General features: G+C 45.6%; 2 protein-coding genes and 1 long non-coding RNA gene across 7 annotated transcripts; 1 reads left to right on the forward strand and 2 right to left on the reverse strand.

Moving 5' to 3' along the window:
- Positions 1-1703: 1703 nt before the first annotated feature.
- qtrt1 (queuine tRNA-ribosyltransferase 1) lies at positions 1704-5570 on the reverse strand. 2 transcript variants are annotated; one of them, XM_088317175.1, is made up of 9 exons: positions 5242-5570; positions 4908-4976; positions 4691-4829; positions 4329-4523; positions 4032-4170; positions 3881-3956; positions 3698-3807; positions 2953-3037; positions 1704-2061 (listed from the first exon to the last, which is right to left on the reverse strand). In XM_088317175.1, the coding sequence occupies exons 1-9, from the start codon at positions 5521-5523 to the stop codon at positions 1909-1911; spliced, it is 1248 nt and encodes a 415-aa protein (XP_088173301.1). In that variant the 5' UTR covers positions 5524-5570; the 3' UTR covers positions 1704-1908. The 2 variants fall into 2 exon arrangements, with proteins under 2 accessions (XP_088173301.1, XP_088173303.1); XM_088317177.1 differs by lacking the exon at positions 1704-2061 and adding an exon at positions 3477-3589.
- A 148-nt stretch (positions 5571-5718) lies between these two features.
- dnm2a (dynamin 2a) lies at positions 5719-25317 on the forward strand. 4 transcript variants are annotated; one of them, XM_088316091.1, is made up of 22 exons: positions 5719-6210; positions 10688-10761; positions 10938-11087; positions 11501-11704; positions 11810-11908; positions 11988-12148; positions 12225-12367; positions 12445-12580; positions 12775-12842; positions 13540-13678; positions 15145-15231; positions 15411-15481; positions 16589-16642; positions 16852-16903; positions 17699-17710; positions 19528-19638; positions 21368-21477; positions 21558-21669; positions 21881-22045; positions 22241-22464; positions 23179-23445; positions 23568-25317. In XM_088316091.1, the coding sequence occupies exons 1-22, from the start codon at positions 6050-6052 to the stop codon at positions 23638-23640; spliced, it is 2673 nt and encodes an 890-aa protein (XP_088172217.1). In that variant the 5' UTR covers positions 5719-6049; the 3' UTR covers positions 23641-25317. The 4 variants fall into 4 exon arrangements, with proteins under 4 accessions (XP_088172217.1, XP_088172219.1, XP_088172220.1 ...); XM_088316093.1 differs by lacking the exon at positions 17699-17710; XM_088316094.1 differs by lacking the exon at positions 16589-16642.
- LOC148322125 (uncharacterized) lies at positions 19512-20410 on the reverse strand. Its single transcript, XR_015846582.1, has 2 exons — positions 20198-20410; positions 19512-19852 (listed from the first exon to the last, which is right to left on the reverse strand). It is a non-coding gene; the product is annotated as an uncharacterized LOC148322125 (long non-coding RNA).
- Positions 25318-26642: the final 1325 nt, after the last annotated feature.

Raw genomic sequence — 26642 nt, forward strand, 5'->3', positions numbered from 1 at the left:
GCCTCAAATTTTATATTAAAAAAAACCCCCACCATCCCTGAGAGAAAGAAAAACAGACAGACAGCGTGATTTACGAGGAAAAGCACCTGATTCTCAATGCCTTTAGCACTAAATGTTATTGAAGTTTATTTTTTGCGAGTGCTTTTGCTTCTGATTGGTTGTTTTTCCTCAGGTACGGTGCTTTCATGTGAGTATATTGCATCATGTTTATTTTGTGCAGGTGTACCAAATGATGTGAAATAGCGTGCTTTTAAAACAAATGAAGTAATATACATCCATTAATTTAAACTTAATCTCCATCAACACCTTGGCCTCATTAGGAGCGTAACAGCGTGCCAAAAAAGGCAACGAGCAGCCACGCAACCCCTTCAAGTGTCCATCACAACTGCCTGCCACGGAGTTGTCGGTGCACTTGAAAGTTCTCCGCTGCTCTTTAATGAGCATGTATGCCATGTTGCTTCTGTAAAACAGCCACCCCCCCCCCAATACACGACAACGCGTCCAATTAACGTGCAAGCCTTCGGTGCATAAACACTTTTCCGGGGCCCGGTAACACGATTTTGCACGGCTTGGCAACTAAGCCCCCCCCCCCTTTCCGCTTTCTCACCCGGCATCTTCCAAAATAAACAGCTAACATGCATACTGTAAATATAATCCTGCAATTAATTAAAATATCATAATCACAGAGGCAGAGAGGAGAGAATATGGGTGGATTTAGAAGTGGGGGTGGGGGGCTATATAAAAATGTGCTTTTAGTTTGTTGACTCACTTTGTATTCGGCGCTGCTTCGCTTGCTGCAAAATGATTCAAAATGTGGTACACACATTGCGATAACTGGGCCAAATTTGAGCATTAACTCAATTCCCTGAGAATGAAATAACTGTATACACTAAAAATTAAATGTATGGTTCGAAATAAGTTGTCGCGCGCCGCAATTTGCCAGTCAGAATTAGCATTTTCCGCCTCATCAAAACATATTTAATAGCAAAACTGAGAATCAAAGATTTGGACGTTTTCCGCGTTTTTTGACAGTCGCCCCTCCCCCCCAAAAGACCGAAGTGCTCCATCATAAGAGAAGTGATGAGTTGTCATAAATAATATGCCCACATCAACATGGTCGGTAGTTAGGCGGATTCCTCACATACTGATAATCGGGACTAAATTTAGCTCAGCAAATATGTTAGGACAAAAAGCAAACGCTGTAGTTTAAAAATCACTTTTAGTCATCTCTTAGTGGGCATTATTTATCACCGAGGACCAAATTGTGGTCATGCCAATTGTTTACTTGTGTTTTCATGACCACAATTAATGCTGACATTTTGCCCTCTAGTGGCGAATAAGATGAGCACACACTTGGCTCATCTTGGAGCGATGTACAGCAAGATGCCAAAATGCACGCGCTCATCATATCCGCGCTCGCCGTGACGAAAGACACGCCTCCTTTTCACACTCATCCGCGCAAAGAGCATGCCAGGTGAGTGGAAAAAAAAAACATTTTCTCCTTTCAAGTGGGTGGGCCTCGCCACGTAGCCATGGCGACAGCACCAAAAAATTTCTGCGGATCCCACGAGACACAGTTTTGTCTTTTTTTTTTTTTCCGAACCTCATTTAAAGCCCATCCAGTGGCATGTTATCATAATGTCTACTGTGAGGACAATTTGCCCAGGCTGCAGGTTGTTTGCCGTGCCACATCATAAAAGCTCCATCCTGTTGATCTCAACCCGTACTCCCCCCCCCCTTCCCAAACATCCACGCACCCACAAAACAGGGTAATGCAAATGTAAACAAAGAGTAGAAAACAATCATCCGTTTAAAAAAAGATCTTTAAAAAAAAAAAAATCAGTCACTGTTTTTCTGTGTGCTCTATCCGCTGCATTTTTTTTTTTTTTTTTTTAAGTCTCTGCGGTGTTAGTCCAAGGTGATGTTGACAGAGGCCAGAGCATCCACAGCCCAGCTGGGGTACTGGTCACGGGATGGGAACATACGGCGCATAAAAGCGCGTATAAACTCCGGGAAGCGGCCTTGCACGATACTCTGCCGGACGGAATGCATCAGATTGAGCTGCAGGGGAGGAAAACCGTCGAGAAAATGTCACGTTAAACGGTGTTTCAGCGATGTGATAATCACAGCATTTAACTACAATGTTACTTTGCTAAGTGCAGACCTCAAACCACGGTTGTCATGGAGAAACATATTTGCGATTGTAAGCAGGCTAAGTGAAAATCCTGATATTGATAATTGGGATGAACAATTAATCCAAGTGTCACCTGCCAAGGGTGCTAAAAAGACTTGTCGTTCATCCCCCAGGGAGCGGGACTCATCGATAAAACAGCATGTCAGCCATCTTGCGCGGCTTAAATGGGATCGGGTGGGGGGGGGCCCTCTTTTGAATAGTGATGTGATGTATAAGTAGACGGCGTGCGCGTGTCATGCACATGAGTATTAGGCTGCGGGACACGTGTCACGAGGGGACACTCCTCACGGCGTTGCACAGTTTGAAGGATGAGTCAGATCACACTCTGTCTGTCTGTCACAGGGACTTGACTTGAAATCTTTCACTTAGCTCGGAACAAAAGACGATTTGATTTTGGTGGGGGGCGTGTCTTCGATTTAAGGCGAGTCCATCATAGAAATAAACGGCGAAAAGTCACACCGAATGAAGTAGCCTTGAAGGGGCGTTGCCTAGTGAGTGAGATCACGAGCCGCAGTCGTGTTTATTTCAGTGTTCGTGGCTGCTTCCTGCACCTTGCACGTGTGTTCATTTTGTATTTCGTTTCCTTTGATGCTTGCCAGACCGATTTCTCCAGAGACTGGCCGACGTCCGGCAACAATTTTGTGACCCGAGAGGAGTCTTTTTGGTGAACGCATGTGACCTCAGGTTGCACTGTGTTATTTCCCTTTGTGTTGTCTGGTGTGAAATGTGTGCTGAAGATAAATGGTTGCCATGGTTACCTGGTAGGTGATGTTGTGGATGGTGATGTGATGCATAGCTGCAGTGTCGCTCTTAAACAGAGCGTGCAGGTACGCCCGGCTATGTCTGGAACAGAACAAGCATACTTTTGCAAAGAAGTATACATTCACATTTGGAACATTTTTTTTTTCCTAGCGCGGGACATTTTCGTGTGTTTAAAGCCCTCTGAGTGCCATACAAACTTAATCAAAATATGATGCAACACCACTGTGGGTTAAATACTTCTGGCGCTTTTTTTGTAACACTTCCTCTGAGGTTTGTTTTTCGAAGTACACAGCAGGCTGTCGACACTTTGGAAAAAAGAGGTTAGCCACGTTCTGATCATGCCGGAGGGGACGAAAATAATCGTAGACAATCTCACTTCATGCGCTCATCCGTTACACTCTTCTACACACGTTTAATAAGATCCAATACGAGCATTTTTATCCAAAAAAGATAATCATGCTCGGTCGTTTGTTATGACAGTCGAGCCTCCCGTACGGAGAGAGATTTTTAATATGCTGACCTGCTCAAAGGACAGTGTCGATCAAAAGTGAGCGTTGTTATCTTTGTGAAGGCAAAAACATCTTGTGGATTGTAGCGTGTCCAATCTTTGGGTTTTTGAATGGGACTTTGTCACTATTAGAACATACCAACATGTTCATCCCTTTGAATTCAATTATCCTCGATTCACAATTTAAATCCCATGAAAAATATTTTCTGAACTAAATCCATCCCTTTGCTAACCTTTTGCAGGTGGGACACTGGCAGTCGGGGTCGATGGGCTCAAAGTCCTTGGCATACTGCTTGTGTTTCACCTGCAGGGATCCCCAGGGCACCAGCGCCGAGCCGAACCTCTGAGGACGGACGGGCGTGACTGAATTGTATCCGTTTAAAAGTCAAGTCACATTCGAAGGACGCCGCTCTTACCGCCGTGCGGGTGGGAAAGACGCAGTCGAACATGTCGCAACCCAGAGCCACGCACACCACCAAGTCCACGGCGTAGCTGCGGCACAGACTGCAGGTCAGTTAAACCGTAAACGCATGAGGAAGCGTCGTCTTTCCGCCTCACTGTACGCACCCCACGCCCATGAGATAGCGAGGCTTTTCTCGAGGCAGGTGGTCAGTGCTGAGCGTCACCATCCGCCAGAAGTCGTCCTTCTCTTCTCCTCCGCTCAAGCCCCCGATGGCAAAGCCAGGAACGTCACGTTTAGTCATTTCTGTAAGACACACGGGGAAAGTTAGGTTTTCGTAAGACGAAGGCGATTATTAGAAACATCTTTCAGCTCAGCGGAATGCCGTTCCACACCAAATGCTGGTGAATAATGACAAATTGTGGCTCACTCAGATAAAAACAAAAGAGAATGAGATCGAGTACCATCCAGACAGCTTTTGCGAAGCCCGGCGTCTAGTCCGCCCTGGATGATGGCGAAAAGGTTCTGCTTGTGCGAATTCTTGTTGGCGGCGATGCAGCGATCCAGCCAGCGAATGGATCTGTGCATGGCCTCCTCCACGCGAGGCCCCGTTACCGTGCTGCTCACCACGTCGTCCAGCTGCATCATGATGTCTGAACCTGCAACACGGAGGATGCTACAATACGATTGGGGCTTTTCGGGAATTGGAAATCACTATCATGATTGTCTTGATTCAGGAAGAGGATATCAGAACATGCTTGTTAGCTCGTTGTGAGGAAAATTAATTACTGGAGCGGAAGGTGAAAGGAAAACAAACAAGCTGTACCCAGACTATTCTGGATGGCGATGGACTTTTCCGGACTGAGGAGGATGGTTTCGCCGTCGTACGGGGACTTGAACGTCACACCTTCCTCCGTGACTTCGGAGAGTTCGACGAGAGACACCATCTGGAAGCCTCCGCTGTCCTTCAAAGAAAATACTCTCATTTAAACTTTGGTCGCCTACTGCAAGTGTGACAATAGAAGATCACTTTAAAAAATTACCGTCAGCAGATTCCTTTTCCAGTTCATGAATCCATGTAGACCATTGGCCTTTTCGATCAAATCTGGCCCCTTTGGGAACAAATGAAGGCAAATGCACATTTCAGGGGCATAACATTCGTGGAGGATCTCGATGTATCAGACACCCACGTTTTCTCTGAGTGGTTTGTAACTTGAAAATGTGCTATGTGTGAATCAACAATCAACCTGTGCAGCAACCTTTTGTTTACAAGGGTGCCTTGAGATTTTTTCTAACGTAAACGGTGTCTTGTCTCATTAGTGGTTGGGAAATACTTTCCAAGCAGACATCTTTGCATGCTATACGGGAATTCCGTACCGGCCTCATCCCCAAGTGGTATGTGTTCCCGAGACATATCCGACATCCGAGAGCGTCCAGTTGATCCGCGGTGATTCCCTTCATGGTCCCCTGGGTGCCCACCGGCATGAAAACCGGCGTGCTAACGACGCCGTGCGGCAGCTTCAAATCGCACGCTCGCGCCTTTGTCACCGGACACTCCGCTACGATGTGTAGAGAGAGAGGAGACGCGATGGCGAGCGCTTTCTTTAAAGACATGTTCGTGCTTAGTGGTGTTTCCACGGAAGCACTGGTGGCGGCCATGCTGGTGTGAGTCACGTGACTAAGGAGGAGTTTGAGTGGCGTACTGGTTGGCCAATCGGAAATGCCGAGATTCCGGAGAAAGCCATAGAGGTTTTGAGATGGCCAATCAAGAGGGTTTGTGGAGAATTGGCAAACAAATTAACCAATAGATATCTGAAGTGTGTGTGAAAGGGCTGGGCTAGCCGTGCCGGTGTAGATCGGATGTAGTCTCCACTGACCGGATAGTGTTAGTGTAGAGGAAGTTTTGTTTTTCGAGTTTTCCCGTACTCTCCGATTGACTGAAGGTTCAGCTAATGTCCTCAGAAGGACGCGAAATACTAGCATATGGATTACACGCCGGGAACAAGCTCTAGTTTTTTCAAACACTGAAGGGAAGTAAAAGTCCAAGCCCTTTGAAGTCGACTTCACCCACTATTCCGGTGACCACCTTATCGCTAACGGAGTCAAGCTAATCGACGCGGCTAACGTTAGCCTCCGATATTTTTTTCTGCGCTGTGCGGAGGAGTTCCTCCGAGCTAGCGAAGCCATGGGGAACCGGGGCATGGAAGACCTGATTCCCCTCATCAACAAGCTCCAGGACGCCTTCAGCTCCATCGGGCAAAGTTGCAATTTGGACCTTCCGCAGATTGCCGTGGTCGGAGGGCAGAGTGCCGGGAAAAGCTCCGTTTTGGAGAATTTTGTGGGCAGGTGAGCGAAACGAGCTCACCCCGATTGTGGCATCTTATTTAAATGTTTACTTTTTTGTGTTAAAAACGCATCTCATTGTTTGTTTTGTTCTTTTTATTCGGTGGTTAATCGCTCCCAACAAGTGCTCTTTTCATGCAGTGAAGCTAACAGCCCATGCTAACTTCTACTGGCTGTCGTAAACCTGTTTGGTGAAAAACTGCACATTCAGCAACTTGAAAATATCAACTCTTATCATACACTTTATTTCCCCTTGACGTCTTCTGCATATGCACTAATGTGTTCTGTGCACTCAATGCGAATGTAATTAATGCCACACCCACACCAGTGACATTTTCATATCTGATTGTGTGCCTTTTTCTAGTTTCTTCTGTCTTGAGTCAAATTCAATTTGAGCTGACTTTCCATTGCAGTATGTGTTCTATTGCAGCTGGACTTACTGCACTTGCCTTGTACAATAGCTCCCTTTCAACATTTTACAGCGGCCAGACAACTTCCTTGTGCATCTTCCTCTTTTGTAACCTTTTTGGGCAACTCTGAGGCCACAATGTCTGTCCTTTCTCATTGCATTTTGCCCCGTTCGTCTCCCAGCTCATCCGCGAATAGGATCCACCTGCAGATAAAAGACTAAACAAGCTCACTCTCGGCCTTCTTGCCGAGCAGGTTTTGGCAGCTGCTGCAGCCCAACCTGTGTTGGGGAATGAGACAAGAGGAAGAGAACAGTAATCGGCTTTAGATAGACATTGGGTTGTAGAGCCTGTCGTAACTTGCTCACCGAGATAAACGCGCACACAGGCTGCTCTTTTTTTTTGGGTACTGTGGAATACATGACAGATCCATATCAAATATAACGTAAGACGTGAGTTTCACCTGTCGACCTATGCAAATGTGCAATGACCTCGACATTCGCCTTATGCAACCCGCTCAGTAATGGCATGACGCAGGTGCAACAAACATGGAAGTGCTTGGGGAGGTGCCCAAGGAATTCAATAAGAATGGGTGTGTTCTTGTGTCGTGACTCACGGTCGATGGGATCCAAAATACATTTTGCATCTACATCTCAGAATGAAGACTGCAACTCAAAACTGTGTACGCCCTTTTTGTCTCCCGCCTAAAATGTGCGGTCACCGTCTCACACAGCAACAAATTTGAATAAGACGGGGAGTGAGGAAAGAGCATGTTTTCATTCCTGCCGCTGTCTCCCAGCGGATGCGTTTCTCATTTTAACCCGATCGAGTCGGGTTCAATTGAGTTGGCTGGCTGTGCTGCCGTTGATGCGATTTGGGCCCACATTCCCGGCGAGTGTGTCACCGGTGAGCTGAGCACATTGGATGCTTAGCCAGATGCCAGTTAATCAAATCTGCTCTGTGAATGCTGCCTTCTTGTTAACAAGGAGTCAACATCATCTCGTTTAGCTTTTCATCAAGGCCGGTACGGCCCGCGACATCGAAATATATTCGAAAGCATCTTTGCATCGCTTCTGAACGTCACCGCGAGCTTTACTTGGACAATGATTCATTTAATGAGGTTCAAAGTGCACTGGACCATCTGACGTCAAACAGTCCATTCTGGGAAGCCGGTCCACTTCCGAATTGTCAGGATTCCCGTAGAAAATAAAAAATGGCTTTAAATCTTGTTTAATTTTATATTGAAACATTTGAACAAACAAAATCAAGGCCCCAGTTAAAGAACCGTTTATTACTATGCCTTGTTCATATTTTGCTGGATAGATTTTCCGTTTTTATAGCTGCCACAGTTTTTATTCTATTTTCATTCATCGGCAGCTCTTGGTGTAAGACTATTTATTAGATATATTGAAGATCCAAATGACCTCATTGCTTCTTTGATGGATTGTGCCTTCGTTTTTTGTTGTCTGCAGTCTGTTGCGTGACAGTTTAATGTTTGGAGTCCTGCCCGCTTGTGACGGAATGTTTGCAAGAGGAGCGGCGTTGTGGCGTCTAAATCACATAAAATTGTTCAAATTCTAATTAATGAACCAAAGATTTAATTAGATGAATGAATAAAAAAAAAAAAAAATTTCGTTTCCGCCTCTCGTCTTCAGTTATGACGATTCTGGTAACGAGGGTGTCCCACGGTGGATGAAGGCCATCCTATCTCGACACCACCAGCCGTCCTGGGTGGAGGCCTTTGTCGTGGTATCGGCTGCTATCAGCCTTATCGTCGGCGCTGTGAATGAAATGCTGCCGTGCTGTCGGAGCGCCATTATAAAGCCATTAGTCACTCGAACTGTCTGCTTTTGCAAAGATAATAAAGTTGATTTCCCCCGTGAGAGTATGATGCAGGGGAGCCGCCATCTTCTCTCCCTCTTTTCTCTTTCTCCAGAGGGGAGACTCTTCCGCCGACGCGCGGCCTCAGCCATTCATAATTCACGAAACGATACACAATCTGCTCAACCTCGTCTATCATTTACAGCCCATCAATAATACAATCTGGGCCTTTTGCCTCCTTTTCAATAGGCCTTCGCTATTAAACCACTTCTCTTTATGACGACGACTCTTTTGTGGATGCGTCGCGCCTCTGATTGAATACACCTGCGGAACCTTTCGACCGTTTGCTCCATTTGCTCGCTAGCTGAGGGCGATGTTTTGCTGAAACGCCATTGATGACAATCTGGACTCCTGCTTCATAGAGTTAGCGTCCGTTAATTCCAACAACGCCGCTCTCTCGCTCCGGTTCACTATTGACACAAATCTATATCGTTTGCCGCGCCAACAAATCCCCCCCCCCCCACATGCTCCACATTCTGTGCATGACACAGCACCGGCGGCTTTGTGCTGATGTAAGAGCCATCTCGAACCTTCCCCCGTGGTGTCCCGCCCTTTTATATAGACCACAGGACTTTTCTTCTCTTCCCGCGCCCTGACACTGACTCACTGCTTCCAGGATGAAGTCAGCGAGCGCCGCCATGGTCCGCCAGGGCGTACGATCCAGCAGACGTAAGGAAAATGTCCCAAAGGAGGGAGTGGGTTACTGGCCCCAGACATTGAAGGCTAAAAAGCAGGCGGAGGACATGAGAAGATCTAAACAAGTGACGTTGGCCTCGCGGTTAAATAGTCCGCCACGGCAACCGTAATTATCCAACATATAGGTGTCCTCCTCTCCCCTTTACACGACGTGTTGCGCCGACAGCTTTTGTTCGTTTGTGTTGCCGTCATCGATTGTCGCTGAGAAGGCTGAAAGCGCTTGTATTGACACAGGGTGGGTTCACACAAAAGCGTATTGAAGCCGTTAGCCCTACTTGTTCCTTAAACTTGAACAATGGCTGCCGTTGTTCACTCGAACGAGCCATAAATAGCTAATAGAGCCGTAAGAGATCATGTACTCTCGTAGGACTTTATCAACTGTAATATCTATTTTTAACAGAAGGAATATAGCATCGTGTTGTTACATATAAAAACAATGAATGAATTAAAAAAAATAAATTAATTACACTGTAATGTTTTTGTGTATTAAGTGTTTGAGCTTTGACTCGTTCTCCGGTCGGCCGTTTACGAAGCAGGTACTTCCGTCTTAGCGTCTGTTTCATGCTATGTGCGCCTTTCATTTTGTCTGCTTGTCTCATTCTATGAATGCCTGAAAGTGCATCAGTGACTTTCGCGTTCCCTTTTGTTTTTATGCCACAATTCAAACTAGCAAAAAAAAAAAAATCCTGCTTGATTTCTGCTGTGCACTTTGGCCACAAGGGGGCGTACATATCAAACTACATGATGAAGATGGTCACAACATTCGTTGTTTTTCATAGAGCATAAGTCATTTGTGTCTGCGAGTTTGTCTTGTCTCTACATGTGTTGCTCCATCTTTTGTGTTCAAATATCTGTTGTCTAAAAGGTTTAGAACATCGCAATGTTGATGCTAGTTTTGTCAGGTCACCCAATAGTCAAAGTATCACTGTTTTGAATATCATTTAAGTCTACTACATTCTCATGGAATCCAATGCAAGAGCAGGCATAAAATAATTCTTCATTTTTATTTTTTTTAATCCTTAGTTTAATGGATCTCTGAGTTTAAAGCGTGTCCTTATGAAATCACAGTCTGTCATGAGTCATTATCAACAAAGCTGTTCTGACTGCTGCTCAGTCCCAAGGTTTAAAAATGAAACGGGAGCTAAAATGTCCAATTCCTCACTGGCACAAAAGTGTGGAACTCTTGTGGATTAGATTTTTTTCCCCCCTCACAGCAGTGGGAGTGAGTGTGTGTATAAATGGTGTGCCTCAGCCTTTTAATGATGAGACAAAATGACTTTGTCACATTTGATTTGGTGTGCTTGAAGGGCGCAAGGTGTGAAATCCACCCCCATGCCCGTCAATCTTAAGAAAGTCGAGAGAAGTGAGAGTGTTGCCGAGAAATGGCCTTTCTTTTTCCTTAGCTTTCCGTCTGTGTGGCTCTCTTTTGTCCGCCGGCCGTGTTTTGGTGTCGGCCGCTTGTTGAACTCGCTCCGTCTCTCTCTGTGTCACCCAAGGGACTTTCTTCCACGAGGATCTGGCATTGTTACCCGCAGACCTCTCATTTTGCAGCTGGTCAACAATAAAGCCGGTGAGTGTGTCACGGTGCGCTTTTCTAACCACCACGTCCGGTCGTCACCGCTTTGCATCATCCCTTTGCTTCTCTAGCGCCGTGCTGCAGGCTGCACTCCCTGTCTGGTGCCGTCATTTAATATTCCCTCTTCTCCCTTTTTTGTCCTTTCCTCGCCCTCCAAACTCCGTGCGTAGAATATGCCGAATTCCTGCACTGCAAGTCAAAGAAGTTTGTGGATTTTGAAGAGGTGCGTGCGGAAATCGAAGCGGAGACCGACAGGATAACGGGCTCCAACAAAGGCATCTCCAACATCCCAATCAACTTGAGGGTCTTCTCTCCGCATGGTAATGCAGAATCAGAACCAAACTCATATTTGGTGGGCGTTATTCTTCGTATCACATTATATGGCCGACAAGTCAAATGTAAAACAAATCGTCGACTGGACTTTCTCAAATGGCGGCCGGCGAAGTAACAAATGCAGCTCAATAAATGAGAACACCGACATCATTTATTTATTTCAGTTCATCTCCCGGTCGGAATCGAGAATTGAACACCCCTACCCAGCGATTTGTAATTGCCCGTCGATGCCACAGCGCTGCCTTTCTGATAGAGCAGTCAACGCTTGTCCCCTCACTTCAACTTGTTCCCCCGCCCCAAAAAGATGACACCAAAGCACTAGTTTTCTGTGTTCTACACATTTTGCACCCAGGGAGTATGATCGTATCAAATCTTTCTAACCTTTGTCCTCTTGACACAGTTTTGAACCTGACACTGATCGACCTTCCGGGAATGACCAAAGTCGCCGTGGGAGATCAACCAGTCGACATCGAGCATCAGATCCGAGACATGCTGTTGCAGTTCATCACGAAGGAGAGCTGTCTGATTCTGGCTGTCACGCCCGCCAACACCGACTTGGCCAACTCGGACGCCCTGAAGATCGCCAAGGAGGTGGACCCGCAGGGTAACCACGTGCACTTCTGCCGAACCGGGTCGATTAAAACTGTTGTTTCGTCGTTATTCTTATGCATTCTGTAAAATCTGCTCCCTGGCTGGCACATCTATGCAGGTTTACGCACCATTGGCGTCATCACCAAACTGGACCTGATGGACGAAGGCACGGATGCAAAGGATGTCCTGGAAAATAAACTTTTGCCGCTCCGAAGAGGTGAAGCGTTTAAAAGCAGCACGTTGACGCTTGCTGATTTGTAGATTCCAACGCAAGTGTGTGGCGTGTGTCCGCGCAGGCTACATCGGTGTGGTGAACCGCAGCCAGAAAGACATCGACGGGAAGAAGGACATTCGCGCGGCTCTGGCGGCTGAGAGGAAGTTCTTCCTGTCCCACCCTGCTTACCGACACATGGCGGAGCGGATGGGCACGCCGCATCTTCAAAAGGCTCTCAACCAGGTCCGCTCACAAAAAAAAAAAAATGTCACGCATTGTGTGCTCTCGGAAAAAAATCCCCGCAATGTCCTGCCTGCAGCAATTGACCAATCACATCAGGGACACACTTCCTGGTTTGCGCAGCAAGCTACAGAGTCAGATGCTGTCCTTGGAGAAGGAGGTGGAGGAGTACAAAAACTTTCGTCCCGATGACCCAACACGCAAGACCAAGGCTTTGTTGCAGTGAGTGCACTTGAAACGCACACGCGGATTTTACATTTTTTATTGTTTAAATTCTTCTTCCTCTTCATCCTCCGCAGGATGGTGCAGCAGTTTGGTGTGGACTTTGAGAAGCGCATCGAAGGCTCCGGAGACCAGGTGGACACCAACGAGCTGTCCGGCGGCGCCAAGATCAACCGCATCTTCCACGAACGCTTCCCGTTTGAGCTCGTCAAGGTCGGTTGTGTCGCGTCTTTTTTATGAGGACACAAATCAACCGCCAGTTTCAGTTTTTTTGTTTTTTCCCAATGGGTTATTGTTCACCCACGAAAGGCTCACTTCCTGACGTTGTTGTTAAAATTCTGGCGTTCTATTCCGTTTGTACATTGATGCGCTTTGTTGGCACAGTTACAATATTTGAATTTTCACAGATTGTATTTGACGAGAAGGAGCTGCGGCGGGAAATCAGTCACGCCATCAAGAATGTTCATGGTGTCAGGCAAGTGGAGCACGGCAGCTAACCTCTCTCGCTGTTCTCGTTGTTAATTTTACAGTTATTGCGTAGCATGGTTCGTAATTAAGCAAAAATGGGTTTGGAGTTCTCGAGAATGATATTTGCTGGATTGAAAATGTCCCATGTCAGCTGATTTTTTTTTTTTTTTTGTGCAGAGGAATTCAATTCTTGTTTTATGTTACATTTGCCTTTTGTCTACATTTGTTATGCCATTCCTTAATTTCATGTTCATTATGTAATTTTTGTTTGTGGGTTGAATTGTCTCCATTGGGAGTTTTTGTTGGTCTGCTTCATTCATATTTTATCATTTTGTTTGCTTTAGCAAAAACAAAACAAAACAAAAAAAACGACCTCATCTAGTGATTGTCAAATGAACATATTTTAGCAGTGATTCATCTTTAACTTTCTTTTTTTTAAACTTAAAAATATATAAAAATCAGATGTGGAATCCCAATCTTTTGTTTTCACCTTTCATAAAAAAAAAGAAATAAATCAAAAACATCCGAAATTGAATTACTTCACAGTCAAGTCAAAATTGCAAAACTCCACTTGTCAATGATCGCGGACGCTCTAATTTTTTTGTCTCATCTGTTCGTGCGCATGTCATTCCCTGGTCCTCACGTGTGTTAATCGTCCCGTGTGTCTGTGTCCGCCTGTGCCTTGTCTCTCTATGCATCCTCAGAACGGGGCTGTTCACTCCAGACCTGGCGTTCGAGGTCATCGTGAAAAAGCAGATCGTTAAGCTGAAAACGCCCTGTCTCAAATGTATCGATCTGGTCATTCAGGAGCTCATCAACACAGTCAGGCAGTGCTCCAACAAGGTACCGCGGGTGTCCAGCATCTCCCGACCCGGCTTGAGAACACAGGGCGAGCGTGGCGACCCGCGAGGCGACGCGAGCCGCGCCAGCCCTGTGTTCAGGCGCTGCCGTCGTTGTGACGGGTGACGTGTCGTCACGTTGACCAGATGTTTCACGGCCTGTCTGAGCGTCTCTGTTCTCTCCTGGACAAGCCGCAAGGTCGCACAGCTCCGAACCCCGCCCCGCCCACAAAGCGGCGCTCTTAAGTTGTAATTCGGCTCTCGAGGTTGGACTTGATGTCGGTTCGCAAAGTGTCAAAACCTTTGGCTTGTCCGCCTCTTGCCTGTTTCTTGTCGTCGCCAACTCGAAATGACTAACTGAACTCAGACCCTTTCTTCTCTCTCCCTCTCTCTTTTTTTTTTTCTTCCCTTTTCCTTCCTTCCTCTTTTCTCCGTCTGCCCCACACCAAAATGCGCTCTTCTAACCTTGCGGGGCCCCTCCAGAACGGGGCTCTTCACCCCCGACCTGGCTTTCGAGGCGATTGTCAAAAAGCTGATCCTCAAACTCAAAGAGCCCAGCCTCAAATGCGTGGACCTGGTGGTGTCCGAGCTCACCGCCCTGGCCATGAAGTGTGCCGCGAAGGTAACCGTAGGACACGCCCGCCGGCAGATGGGCATGGAAATCGAAGCCATCGTTGTCAATCAAGTCAGCTTCACACCTTTATTTCCTTTTGTGACCCGGCCCAACCCCACTGCCCTTTTGTGTCCCCCCCCCCCCGTTTTGTAAAGTACGGCAGAGATTTTAAGCACTACTTAAAATTTCCTCCGACCCACTTCCATGAAGTCGTCCGTAGATCATTGAAATGTCGTTTCTGCGCCGCCTCCACGTTTCTTCCTCCCTCGTCCCTCCACGTCCAAATTCCAAGCTACGCCACATTAGCGGACTGACATTCAGATGGACTTGGACGATGTGCTGAGGGCGGGATATTCCTGTAATGGGCCCTGAAGGCGCTGTGAGCTGAGTTGCCATAGCAACAGTGCTCCACTGCCCCCTTGTGGTCAGAGGACCATCCATCGCATCCAAATGTGCTTGTTCACATTCTGTCACTTTCCCTTCTCATCCAAGCCTTTGAAATGTGTACGATCAGCCAGAGATGACTATTTAAAAATATTGAATTATTTTTGGGCTTCTCAAGATCCTTTTTTTCTTTTCAGAAACGTAATCTTTTCATCTGGCTGATTGTAAACTCTGTCCCTCCTCGTTTGAAGAGATGGCCGCCGTGTATTGCGTGTGTTTTCGAAAGCGTGTCGCCTTGAAATGGCACTTGACCGTCTCCTTCCCTTTTCTTTGTTCTCATCTTTGTTATTCTCACTCCTGTCCTCTCTCTCTCGGTAAGTTGTCCTAGGTTCAAACTCGCATGTCTTACACCAGCGTTTTTTAATTTATTTTTTTTCAAAGTCAAGCGCTGCATCATCCGTCTTGTCTTTCAGCTCAATTCCTACCCAAGGCTGCGAGAGGAGACCGAGAGGATCGTGACCACTCACATCCGAGAAAGAGAAGGAAAAAGTAAAGACCAGGTGGGCGAGATGAAGAGCACTCTGATTTGATGTTGACCTATAAAAGTGCAACCCTCACCCAGTTGGTTGTTTTTTTCTTTCTTTCTTTCTTCACTGCGACAAATCGACAGCGTGTCTCCAGTAATCGTGCTTAATTGTGACCCGTCTGTCCGATTTGTGATTTTCTGCTCCCAATGAAGGTTCTGCTGCTGATTGACATTGAGCTGTCCTACATCAACACCAACCACGAGGACTTCATTGGCTTTGCTAAGTATGCACCTCCAGCTTTTCCCTTCCTCCGTCGCTCGCTCGCTCCTCCTCGCTTTACTTACCGCTTGTTTTCAGTGGCTCCACGTTCCTTCTTAAAAACTCGTCATACTTCAAACGGAACATGCCTGTAATCGTAATCAAACGACATGTCAAATTGATGTCATTCAAAGCGGTGACGCATCCGAGCTTGAACATGCCAGCCCGGAATTGAGAGGCAGTGAAGCTGTCTTCTTCAGTCAAAAGCCTTTCTTGTTCCTCTTGATGAGACGTAGGAGCACGTCGGCATGTGAAATGACCGAAATGCTTCCATGTCCAGCCTGAAGAAACTCACTCCAAGCATTTTTTTAAATTGAGTTTTCTTCCACCCAAAAGTGTTCCGCGGCACATCACCCGTACGTTAATATTGTGTCCTCTCTTTGCATTTTATAGTCGGTAAACGTTTCCCACTTCTCCTCAAACGGCGTCTGTGCTCGTCTCATTTTGTGCAAGTTTTTCCATCAGATAAGAATTCCTTCTCTGTGTTCACCCACCGCTTCTCGGTCGGTGGTTCCGCTTTAAACCACATTTTTGCAATCGCTTTTTTTTTTTTTTTTAAACCCGCTCATCGCAGTACTTTAGCAAGATAATCATCCTCGTGAAGTATCTTTCTTGCACTATTGCAAGTTTTGAACATCACGTATTTTACAAAATGATGACGTTCAATTTCAAACTGGGGCTTGAATCACTTCATGACTGGCCAAATATAAACAGTGCAACTGATCCCACATGAATGACAAAATTCAATTCATCGAGTGATCATGTCATTTCCAAACTAACCACCCCAAGTTACGGATTAACGGAAATATGCTTGCCCCCCCCCCTTGTCCCAGGCCAGGCAAATGACTTTTGTGTATTTTCTGACCCCGCGAATTTGTTTGACTGCACCTGCTCGGTTTCATGCTAGCTGATAGAGGCGTTTGCTCGGTGTGTGTCATGTTGTGGCATCTGACAAAGCGAGTCGGTGTGAAAACTCGGTGCCTCGCATCTGCATGGCGAGCGGATTCCCCTCTGCATAACGCGTCCGAGCTCAGCTGGAGCTCTTTAACGGTTCTTATGACATCACTTTCAGTCTTGACTACCGAAGGCTGGATGACGGTAGCCCCCCAGGGTACAGCAACAACAGGTGGGATGTAGGGGTGTGTGTGTGTGTGTGTGTGTGTTCGATAGATAGGTTTCTCCTTGTTCCTGTCAGACCAGGCTGTAAAATATTCTGTGATTTCAACCCCGAGTGCTACGGATGTTCTTTTAGTTCCGGTCGACATTTGTAACCTCTCTGCTTTGCTGTCTGTTGTGCTCATCGTCTCTCGCCTGCTGGGCTTTGTGTGATGACAGCGCACAGCAGAGGAATATCGCATCCAACAAGAAGCGGGCCATTCCCAACCAGGTATGTTGGCCTTTTCACGACGGTCAAATTGAATCCTCCCTGACGGATGGCTCCCATTAGCAAGCCTATTAATTATTCCCGTTTGGAGCGCCGATTTAGGCTCTGGCTTTTAATCCACCTTGACCGATGTAGCTGCTCGTACGATCCGCCTTGTTCATTGTTTTAACGGCAGGATGTGCTTATTATTTAGACTAATCGATGCACATTTGTGTGACGTCAAGTGAAAAGCTGACATTTAGTCACCCCCCCCCCCCAAGCCCCCGTCCGTCTCCTTGCTTTGCTGCAGCCCTCACTATTTATTTTTATTTTTTTTTTTTTAATTTGCAACTAAGTTTGCATGTGATCGTCTGGCCATGTTCTTCTATTACGATTAAGCATTCAATGCCCTAATTGTGACTGTTTTTTTTTTTCGTTTCAAAACATTAACTCTATTAACTCTCGGGTGTCTGTTGTGTAGAAATTGAGAGCGTGCCGTGCATGAATCTGGCGCATGTCACCTGCGCTATAAACGATGACGTAACCAAATTGTGGTTCAGGTGAAGTCATTTCTAATTGCATGTAACTTTCTTGCTCTGTCTCTCCCTTGTCTCTTGTTCTTGGATTCCCTCCTTCCTCCCTCAATTCTTCCTTCTCCCCCCCTCCATTTCCGACTTTCTCTCCTCTTCCTCTCCTTCTGTGCACTCTTCTGCCTTCACACCTGCCTGCTTTCTCACTTCTTCCCACTGTGGTTTTATGCTACCCTCCCTCCTTTTTTTTTTTTTTTGCTTCAACCCCCCCCCTCTCCTATCACCACAGGGCGAAATTCTGGTAAGTACCAACTGATAAAAGCCGCACCTTGCCAGGCGAGGCAGCAGAGGTAAGGCCGAGCAGCAGAACCAAGGCGGTCGCGTTCCGATCAAGCCGGGAGACGAGCAAAAGTCCTTGCTGTCACCGTACTGAGTTGTTTTACCCCTCTACAGCTGGGCGCTTTTGGCGACGTCCTGGAGGAGAAGGTAGAGTCTCGGGACTGATTGCAGTCCTCCCAGTGCCTTGCAGTCGCCACTAATTTGGAACTGCCTGTGCCATCACGGAATTGTTTTGTTTTTTAACAAGACAGTAATTGTCTGTAATTCTTTTCACGCCACTAACATTGAAAGCCAAATGGCGCCCATCTGGAGGTGCCGCCGCTGATCGGAGACGGCGCCGGTTCTCGCTGTCTTCGGGCTCTCGCCTCTGCTGCCACCGCGTACTCGGTGGAGCCAAAAGTCTGCCTGGTCTCATCCTAGACTTCATTTGGGGAGTCATGCAATCCGCAACGCACACTCGTCACGTCTCGTCCGTGCATGTCAACCTAACATTTTAGTGGAAACAAATTAACGACGACTGACATTCACTTTGCATAAAATCTTATTTTAATGACTGACAATTTCAGCTTTCTTGTGTGACTAATGACGGTGACGGGTTATCGTTTTTCAATCACTGGCTCTGAAAACCAACTTGATGTGAGATGATATTTGGATTCAAATATTTATTTTTGAATTATATTGCCATGATCAAAAAGGAATCAGTAAAAATCACAACTTTATCATTTGTCGATTGAGATTTTTTTTTTTTTTTTTTTTTTTTAACATACCGAAACAGTTTAATGTGAGCAAAAACAAGAATGCTGATGATATATTTAACGGAAATTGTCTCGGATTCGTTAGCGTCATGAAGTGCATCGCAAATTCCCCTCACATTTTCACAATAATAGTCGATTGAAACATTTCCTAAAACTCAACAAGAACTATTGCAAAACAACTTTTGCTATTTTGTCCGACCCACGGACTAGCAAACAAAAGCATCTGAGAAGCGATGCCCTCACCCGCACCCGCCCCCTCCTTTGCTTCTCATTTGTGTCGCCGCATCTTCCGCTGACTCCTGCAGAGAAACAATTTGGAGTTTCTGAGAAAGTTCTTTTTGCTGGCTGCCGCTGAAGCTCTTAATGTGCCGCGCTTTCCCGTCCGTGTTTGTGTTGGCGCCGACGAGCTTTAAGCTTTCGTTTTCATCAAGAGGCCAGCCTGAGTCAGGGACTGCACGACATTTATTTTTTTTTTACATTTTTCTATATATATATCCGTTCACACTTGAAATAATCGCAAGTCGTCTGATCGCACCTCCCTCTTCCGAGACATCTTAGCTCAGTGAGTAAAATCATCTCCGAAACACAAAAATGAATCCCACTAACCCGCCTTCTCGTTTCGAGCCTCCCACTCCGATTCGAAAGTCGCCTCTAGAGCCGTCTGAGCAACATCTGCTTCTGTTTGTGCCCTTTTTCTGTGGCGCCCAAAAAGGACTAATGGTGCTTATTACTTTCATCCTGTGTTGTTGTTGTGCACGTCTCGTACGTCGCGCCCATTCTCCTTCCGCTTCTGCGGCACAACAAACGAGTCGTATGAAGGGCTTGTTAACATGTTGCATTTAGGATTGACAACAACCACGGTGAGTTGGTAAGTTTTTATTCATATCTCAGGATTGATGATTCTTCCATGTCATCGGGGCCCTTTTTTTTTTTGTCCTGCCGCAAAACATCCACAAAGCGTTTGTTTTTTTTTTTCTCAATTGTGACACCCTCTCCCCCCCCCCCTCACATCTTTTTTGATCAGGTGATCAGGAAAGGCTGGTTGACCATCAACATTAGTATCATGAAGGGCGGCTCCAAGGAGTACTGGTTCATCCTCACCGCTGAGTCCCTCTCCTGGTACAAAGACGAAGAGGTGAGCGGCGTCTTCGTCCCACCGGCTCGCTCGTGCACGTGCGTGTGTGCACGTGCGTGCGTGTGTGTCCCAGCCCAGCCTAACCAATGTGCAGACTACTGTTCAGCTGAAGACGGATGAACAGGTAGTCTGAACACTGGGCCGGCGGGGGGGTGAGGAGGCCTCTGATGGGAGGAAGGACCCTGAGGTCAGTGTGGCCGCCGCTCGCTCGTTACTTGGGACAGAGTACACACAGATTAAACATTACCTTGAGGGCAAGCGTTGAGAAGTCACATACGTGTTCCACCTCGTGCGCCGTTTCAAGTCTTGCATCGTCCAAAAGAGGCATGCAGTGTCATTTCAACCTAAATGTAACATTTTTTTTAATGGCTACACGGCGTGCATACAATTAACTACGCTACACGTTTAAAAGTTGCATTTTTAACGCTCACACACGCTCGTCATTTAGCATTCAAGTTCATGCATTGAGGCCTTGAAGTTAACTTGAAAGTTGACGCCAGATGCAACCTAAAGTCAAACGTCGCTTCATGAAAAATAATACGGCCGATGCGCTACTCACCGGTCAGCACGTCGTCATCTTTTTCCGAGGCCTCGTTTTCCATCCCGCGAGCTGAAAGCGTTCAAACGAGACCACGACCGGCGGCCTCGAGCGCTAACTGAACACGTTGCACTCTCTAAGAGAGAGAGAGAGCGAGAGAGGGGGGCGAGCGGCGACGTGAGCGGGAAGGATGGTGGAGGCAAACTGACGTGGCAGGCGGGCTGAAGTCTTCCAGCCGGGATCTGACTTTGGAATTTGCAGGAAATCGTTCTGGGTTACGGGGGCCGAAGGGGGCGTGGGGGTTGCGATCGTGTTTGCGCGCCGGCGTGTGGCCTTCGTCTTTGGACTGCGGGTCCAAAATGCTTGCGAGGGTCAGTTTGTCTACCGTCGGGCATTATGTGTCACGTTAGTGCAACAGAAATGCGTTTCTTTTTGTTAGTTTTTTTTTTAAGCGTGTGGTGGTGGGTGACGTCACGTTTGGGCTCACGCCACCCTTTGCAGACTTAAATGCCTCCAGATGTTTCTTCTCACCAGTGAAAGCTGGCACCCCCCAACCTCCCCCCGCCACACTACTCCTTCACGCTCCTCCTTTTCTTCCTCCCCCACCCACGCTGCCTTCCCTCATCGTGCATTTTACACCAATTTGATGGTCTATTACGCAGAAGAAATATAAAGTTGTTGTTTTTTTTTCTTCTATCGCTGATGTCTGTGTATAATCTCACAGAGCGGAACGTATGTTCTCATAAAGTGCTTGGGGTGAGTTTATTTATTCCACTGCAGCTGCTTTGTTTAAAAAAAAAAAAAAAAGGGGGGGAGGCGGCAAAATTTCCCCCCAACACAAAAGTCAGAATTAACAAACTGTGTGGCATCAAATTCACCGTGCTGTCCTCATCAAAGACGCATACCTCCAAATTATTTAGTAATTTTTTTTATTAAAAAAAATAAATAAATAAATAAACTCACAAAATTGTCTTTCAATTCCACCCTAAAGTTCAGCTTTACAGATGCCTGCTGCGGCGGTGTATCAAATGTCTTGGTACGAGTTGTCAGCGGCACCACCTGGCTTTTTTTTTTCTACGAAGCGCCTATTTGAGGAAATCCGGCGGTTTCGCCTTTCTAGGTGTCAAATTAAAATGAATGGATTGTAATGTTTGATGTTCTCTCTTTGCAAATGTGTGCGTCCCCTGACAGGAAAAAGAAAAAAAGTACATGCTGCCCTTGGATAACCTGAAAATCAGAGACGTGGAGAAAGGCTTCATGTCCACCAAGCACATCTTTGCAATCTTCAACACGGAGCAGAGGTCAGAGGCGCACTTTAGCGACACTTTTTTTTTTTTATTTTTCCCCCGGAGGTGTGTTAATATTGCGTTTGTGTGCGCAGGAACGTGTACAAGGATTTACGGCAAGTTGAGTTGGCGTGCGACTCGCAGGAGGATGTGGACAGCTGGAAAGCGTCCTTCCTCAGGGCCGGAGTTTACCCGGAGAAAGATCAGGTCAGAGTACTTCCACAACACGACAAAATGCAGTCACAATTTGCGGGTTTCTGTTTAAAGTATAGAGTGTTTAAATCAAAATGTTCATCCGGTTTGGTCCGTAATTTATCTCGTATTAAACTTCCATCCTTGGTGTGACACCTTGGAAATAAATGGTGTAGGTGTACCTAATGAATTGTCCGATTCTCTCACGTTTGCGTGGCCTCCTCAGACGGAGAACGAGGAGGCGGCCCCGGCGGACACGTTCTCTATGGACCCTCAGCTGGAGCGTCAGGTGGAAACCATCCGCAACCTGGTGGATTCCTACATCGGCATCATCAACAAATCCATCAGAGACCTGGTGCCCAAGACCATCATGCACCTCATGATCAACAGCGTGAGTTGCGCAAGCTTTAATGAGATTTTTTTTTTTTTTTTCTCAACCTCAGGGAATGCCATCACAATCATCTTTATTGCCCAAGTATTTTAATTGACTGAACCACAGCAAAAAAAAAAATATTTGGAACAAATTGTGTTCTTCAGTATTTGTGTGTGTTAATATAACGTGACGGTGTTGATTCCTCCCTCGCAGGCAAAAGACTTCATCCACTCGGAGCTGCTGGCTTACCTCTACTCGTCGGCCGACCAGAACAGTCTGATGGAGGAGTCGGCTGACCAAGCGCAGCGCCGGGACGAAATGCTGCGTATGTACCACGCCCTCAAGGAGGCGCTGCACATCATCGGGGACATCACGGCCAGCACCATCAGCAGCCCGGTCCCCCCGCCTGTAAATAACAACTGGATACAGGAGGCCAGGTGAGACGCTGCCTCGTTTTCCGTAAGCACCCGACCGAGGGAATATTTACACCCTAACCTGATAAATCTGAACATGGACAGATGCATGTTCAATTGAATCTGCCAGCAACCAAGTGTCGAATAAAAAAAACAAAAAAACTTTTATTGGACATTACATCAAAAATGTTTTGCTTTTTATGAATCATTTTAAAAATAATTCTTAGCCATCATTGCTGTATTATCATCCAATTTACACGTTGTATAGTAGGGTAAGTAAAAAATTCATGAAGAAAAAAAATATTTTTTTGCGTGGAAGAAATAAAGCAGTAAATAGATAAAAAATTTAAAGAATATTTGAGAAATTATTTGAACAAGAAAAATGATACAGGAAGTTTTGTGATTAAAATGAATATATTAGTTGTTTTTTTTTTTTAAATAGTTGGGGAAAAGTCCTAAAAAAAGGGCGTACAACCTGCTGTAAAAAAAAAAAATTCCATGACAATTTTTTTCCAGGTTGTTGCATGTTGGGAACATTTTTGTAAATTTCTGTTTAAAATATTTTAGAAAGAAATTGTACCCTGAGTAAAATTATTTATTTTTTACTTTTAACCCAACCCAAATTCCTCCCCCACCTTGAATCTCTGAGCCTTTGCAACCTTAATTTCAATTGGAAAAATCTTGTCAGCAAGCATGCTTGCATGTCTTTAAATTGACTTCCTCGTGTCCTCCTCCCAGCCCAACCCCTCAGCGCAGGCCGCCCCCATCGGCAGCCCCACCCCCCAACCGTCCGCCGGCCGTCCGAGGGCCGACGCCCGGACCCCCTGTCAACCCTTCCCCGGTTTTCGGCGCCGCACCACTCAACCCGTCCTCCGGCTTCGGCGCCCCTCCCATCCCCTCTCGGCCCGGCCCGACGCCCGTTGCCTTCAACAGCCTCCAGGACCCCTTCAGCGCACCCCCGCAGATCCCGTCCCGGCCTGCACGCATCCCACCCGGCGTTCCCAGGTACGACGCCCGCAACATGTCGCCCCAATCTCAACTCTCTCTCTCTCTCTTTTTCTGACTTCTGTCTCTGTCGGGATGTTTTGGTTTCACTACGTGTTCTCCATCTTCTCTCCACACTGCAGCCGAAGACCCCCTGGTGCTCCCTCTCACCGGCCCACCATTATCCGCCCCGCCGAGCCCTCCCTGCTAGACTAGACCCGGTGGGCCGAACCCACCCTAATTCTCTTCTGTGTGTCTTTGTGCGACGGGGGCGACAAGGTGACGATAATCCACCGTGTGTTGGGATGTACTTTCAGTGCACAAGTTGAAAAGCTCACCTTAAGATGTCGTCACGTCCTCCCAGTTGCTCATTCGTCCCTTTAAATACCTGCTCGACCAATCCACAGAGAGCATTAAGTAAGCCAACGATGAGCCGTGATGACAGCTCAGCAGCTTGCGAGGCCAAATTTTGAAAGGAATGTTCAGAATGCAACTTTAGAATTATTGTTGAACTCAAATAAAAGTGACGCACGCAAGGTGAGGAAAGTAGGTCACCTTTTGTAATATTTCATATTTTGTGTCATACAGGGGTGTCTTGAGATACTTGGCTGTTGTTGTTGTTTTGCCACGCCCACTTGAAGTTTTCTGTCAAAGTAAACCTAAAAACAAAAGAGCATTCAATCTATTTTTTTCATTATTTTTTTTTTTTTTTTTTTTTAAAGGAAATATTTGAATGGGAATTTTCCTGATTTAACTGTTAATGCTGACGGTTATTTATTCAACCTTTAATATGAAAACAAACATTAAAAGTTGAGAGAATTACGTTGTGTTACTTAAAACAATCACATCATTTTCTGCTATCTTGATGCGAACACAATGCAAAAAAAAATGCAAAACGCCTTGGAGGGCCCAACGAATAACATCGATATTTAGTGTTCTAACAATTTTAAACAACACAAGCAATGCACCGACACCGAGAGAGGCTAAATATTGCTGCAGATTACTTTGTCACAGTTGCTGTGGAAGTCGTCTTTTGTTTCTTAATCTTTCATTGTGTTATAGTGCCCCCCGGTGGCCGAGTTGCACACAAAATGTTGCAATGAATTAATCATGAGAAACGGAATTGAAAATGTTATCGAGTGATATCTTTATTTTTTTAAAACACATTACAATTTGTTTTTGTTTTGTTTTGGGAAACCTGGACTGGAATTCATCATTCAGTCGTTAAAAAGCGGAACACGAGCGTCATCACGCAACAAATTAAACTTGTATCTCAAGGCACCACTATATTATATTGCCGCTGATCCTTTAAGTGATTTTTTTTCTCTTCCCCATTAAGTGACATCAAAATCATTTTATAGTTTAAGAACAATTATTTCTTCTAGATATAAAATGCATAAATTTTTTTGCATTAGTTAAAGCATTCAAACATATTCATGTTCAACACATACAGAATGGCCAAACCTGCTCATGGCAATCGCTTCGATCTTAAATAAAAATAAAACACTTGGGAAATGTAGCTTTGGGCCGGCGAAGGCCCCCCGAACGGCCGCGTGCACTTTCTCCCCGCCATCCGTCGAGCTTTTTGACTTGATCGCCGCCTCTATGCATTCAAACTCTTGTAAATACTCCGAGCGGTGAGGTAGCACTTGTACATCTCATTTTGTCAACATGCTCTAGATTTCGAACAACATTAATGGCCGCCTTGTGTGTCATGTGACTAACTTTTATTTATAACCTGTCATGTTTCGGTTGTCTGCGGAAAGGGGGGCTTGGTTGTTTGCTTGCTTTAATTCAGGGTTTCCCAAACCTCTTTGAGTGCACCTTTTGTGTATTAGCATCTACTGTACATAAACTACTAATAAAGAACTCAAGAAGGCTGACTGAAGATCACTGCGACGTCTTTGTTTTTTTTAAACCTTTTGACAAGCAAGCCGCTAAAAACGGAAGCGTTTGGGAAGCCCTGCTTTATTGAATGAGATGACCATGGATTGTGGACCGCGTGTTCAATGGTGGTGGGAGTTCAAGTATTTTAAAGACAAATCTTGCCCCCCCCCCCATTTTATTTTATTTTATTTTTTTTTTAAATGAAAAAAACTGGCCTTGAGTGATGTCATGGTATTAGATGAAGGGGTGTCCACATTTTTTTCTTCCATACAGAAAATTTAAAGGGAAATGAGGGATGACAGAATTTGAATTCATCTAAAATGTTGAACTCAATCATTTATAGGTAAAAATATGCTAAGCATTTATATATTGTTTTTATATGCCGCTTAGGAAAAAATAAGAACAGTGCAACCATAAACAACAACAACAAAAAATAAGGGGGCTAATATTTTGAGGAAACGATTTATATTTATTTGAGGGATGAATTGGGGGCAGGTTTTACAGGAATAAAGTTAAAATATTACAAGAAGAAAATCTAAAATTATCAAGGGCTAAAGTCACAACCCTACAAGGAGAAAAATACACAGTACTATAAAAGTTAATAAAATAAATAAAAAAAATTAATTTTACAGGTAAATAAAGCAAGGTTTTTAAATGGACACTTCAGGATTAAATGCAAATTAAAGAGTTAAATGTATAAACTGTAAATGGGCTGATTCCATCAGGCACCGCTAGAGGGAGCCTGCGCACAGTACTCAGGCCACACTGACGTTTCCAGAAAATATTTCAATTTTGTTGTAATAAAGGATTGCATTGTATCTGGTGCTTTGGTGTCTTTGAGTTTCCTCTTCCTCTCCTCGTCTGCTTTTCTTTCATTCATCCATCGTCATGTTAGCCTAATAGCGTAGCTGCCTCAGTCATTTTATAGAAGCGATAACAACAAATTTAACAAGGAAATTTGCCTCAATTCAAATGTCAAAATAGACAAATTTGGAGGAGTCATTAGCAGGTACATTTAATAAAAATTAGTGACAGTAAATAATACTGGTGCCATGATATTGTTTTTTTTGGGAGAGGCAATGACCATGAGGTAATAGTCGACGCACGTGTGCGCGCGTGCCGAGATTAACGGTGGCTGATTGTTGTCGAAACAGGCGTCCTGCTCCACGACGGAATCCGTGGTGACCTTGAATGACCTCGGGCCAAAATGAAAGAAGGACGAGGGACCCTTCAAAAAACAATAAACGTTCTTACACTGCCAATAAAACACTTTCATTCAACTTAACTTTTTCCCCGCTCATGTGAAATTCTGCATTGTATATAATTCAGTG

Source organism: Idiotropiscis lumnitzeri, chromosome 15 (assembly GCF_059441095.1).
Source record: "Idiotropiscis lumnitzeri isolate Australia: NSW breed Sydney's pygmy pipehorse chromosome 15, RoL_Ilum_1.0, whole genome shotgun sequence".
Taxonomy (NCBI): Eukaryota; Metazoa; Chordata; class Actinopteri; order Syngnathiformes; family Syngnathidae; genus Idiotropiscis; species Idiotropiscis lumnitzeri.

Coding starts and splice junctions, on each gene's coding strand:
- qtrt1 (XM_088317175.1), bottom strand. CDS start 5,523: ATGGCCGCCACCAGTGCTTCCGTGGAAACACCACTAAGCACGAACATG. Junction 4,977..5,241: donor ACCACTTGGGGATGAGGCCG/GTACGGAATTCC, acceptor TTGTTCCCAAAG/GGGCCAGATTTGATCGAAAA. Junction 3,808..3,880: donor TCTTTCCCACCCGCACGGCG/GTAAGAGCGGCG, acceptor GTCCGTCCTCAG/AGGTTCGGCTCGGCGCTGGT.
- dnm2a (XM_088316091.1), top strand. CDS start 6,050: ATGGGGAACCGGGGCATGGAAGACCTGATTCCCCTCATCAACAAGCTC. Junction 22,465..23,178: donor AACTGGATACAGGAGGCCAG/GTGAGACGCTGC, acceptor TCCTCCTCCCAG/CCCAACCCCTCAGCGCAGGC. Junction 23,446..23,567: donor ATCCCACCCGGCGTTCCCAG/GTACGACGCCCG, acceptor TCCACACTGCAG/CCGAAGACCCCCTGGTGCTC.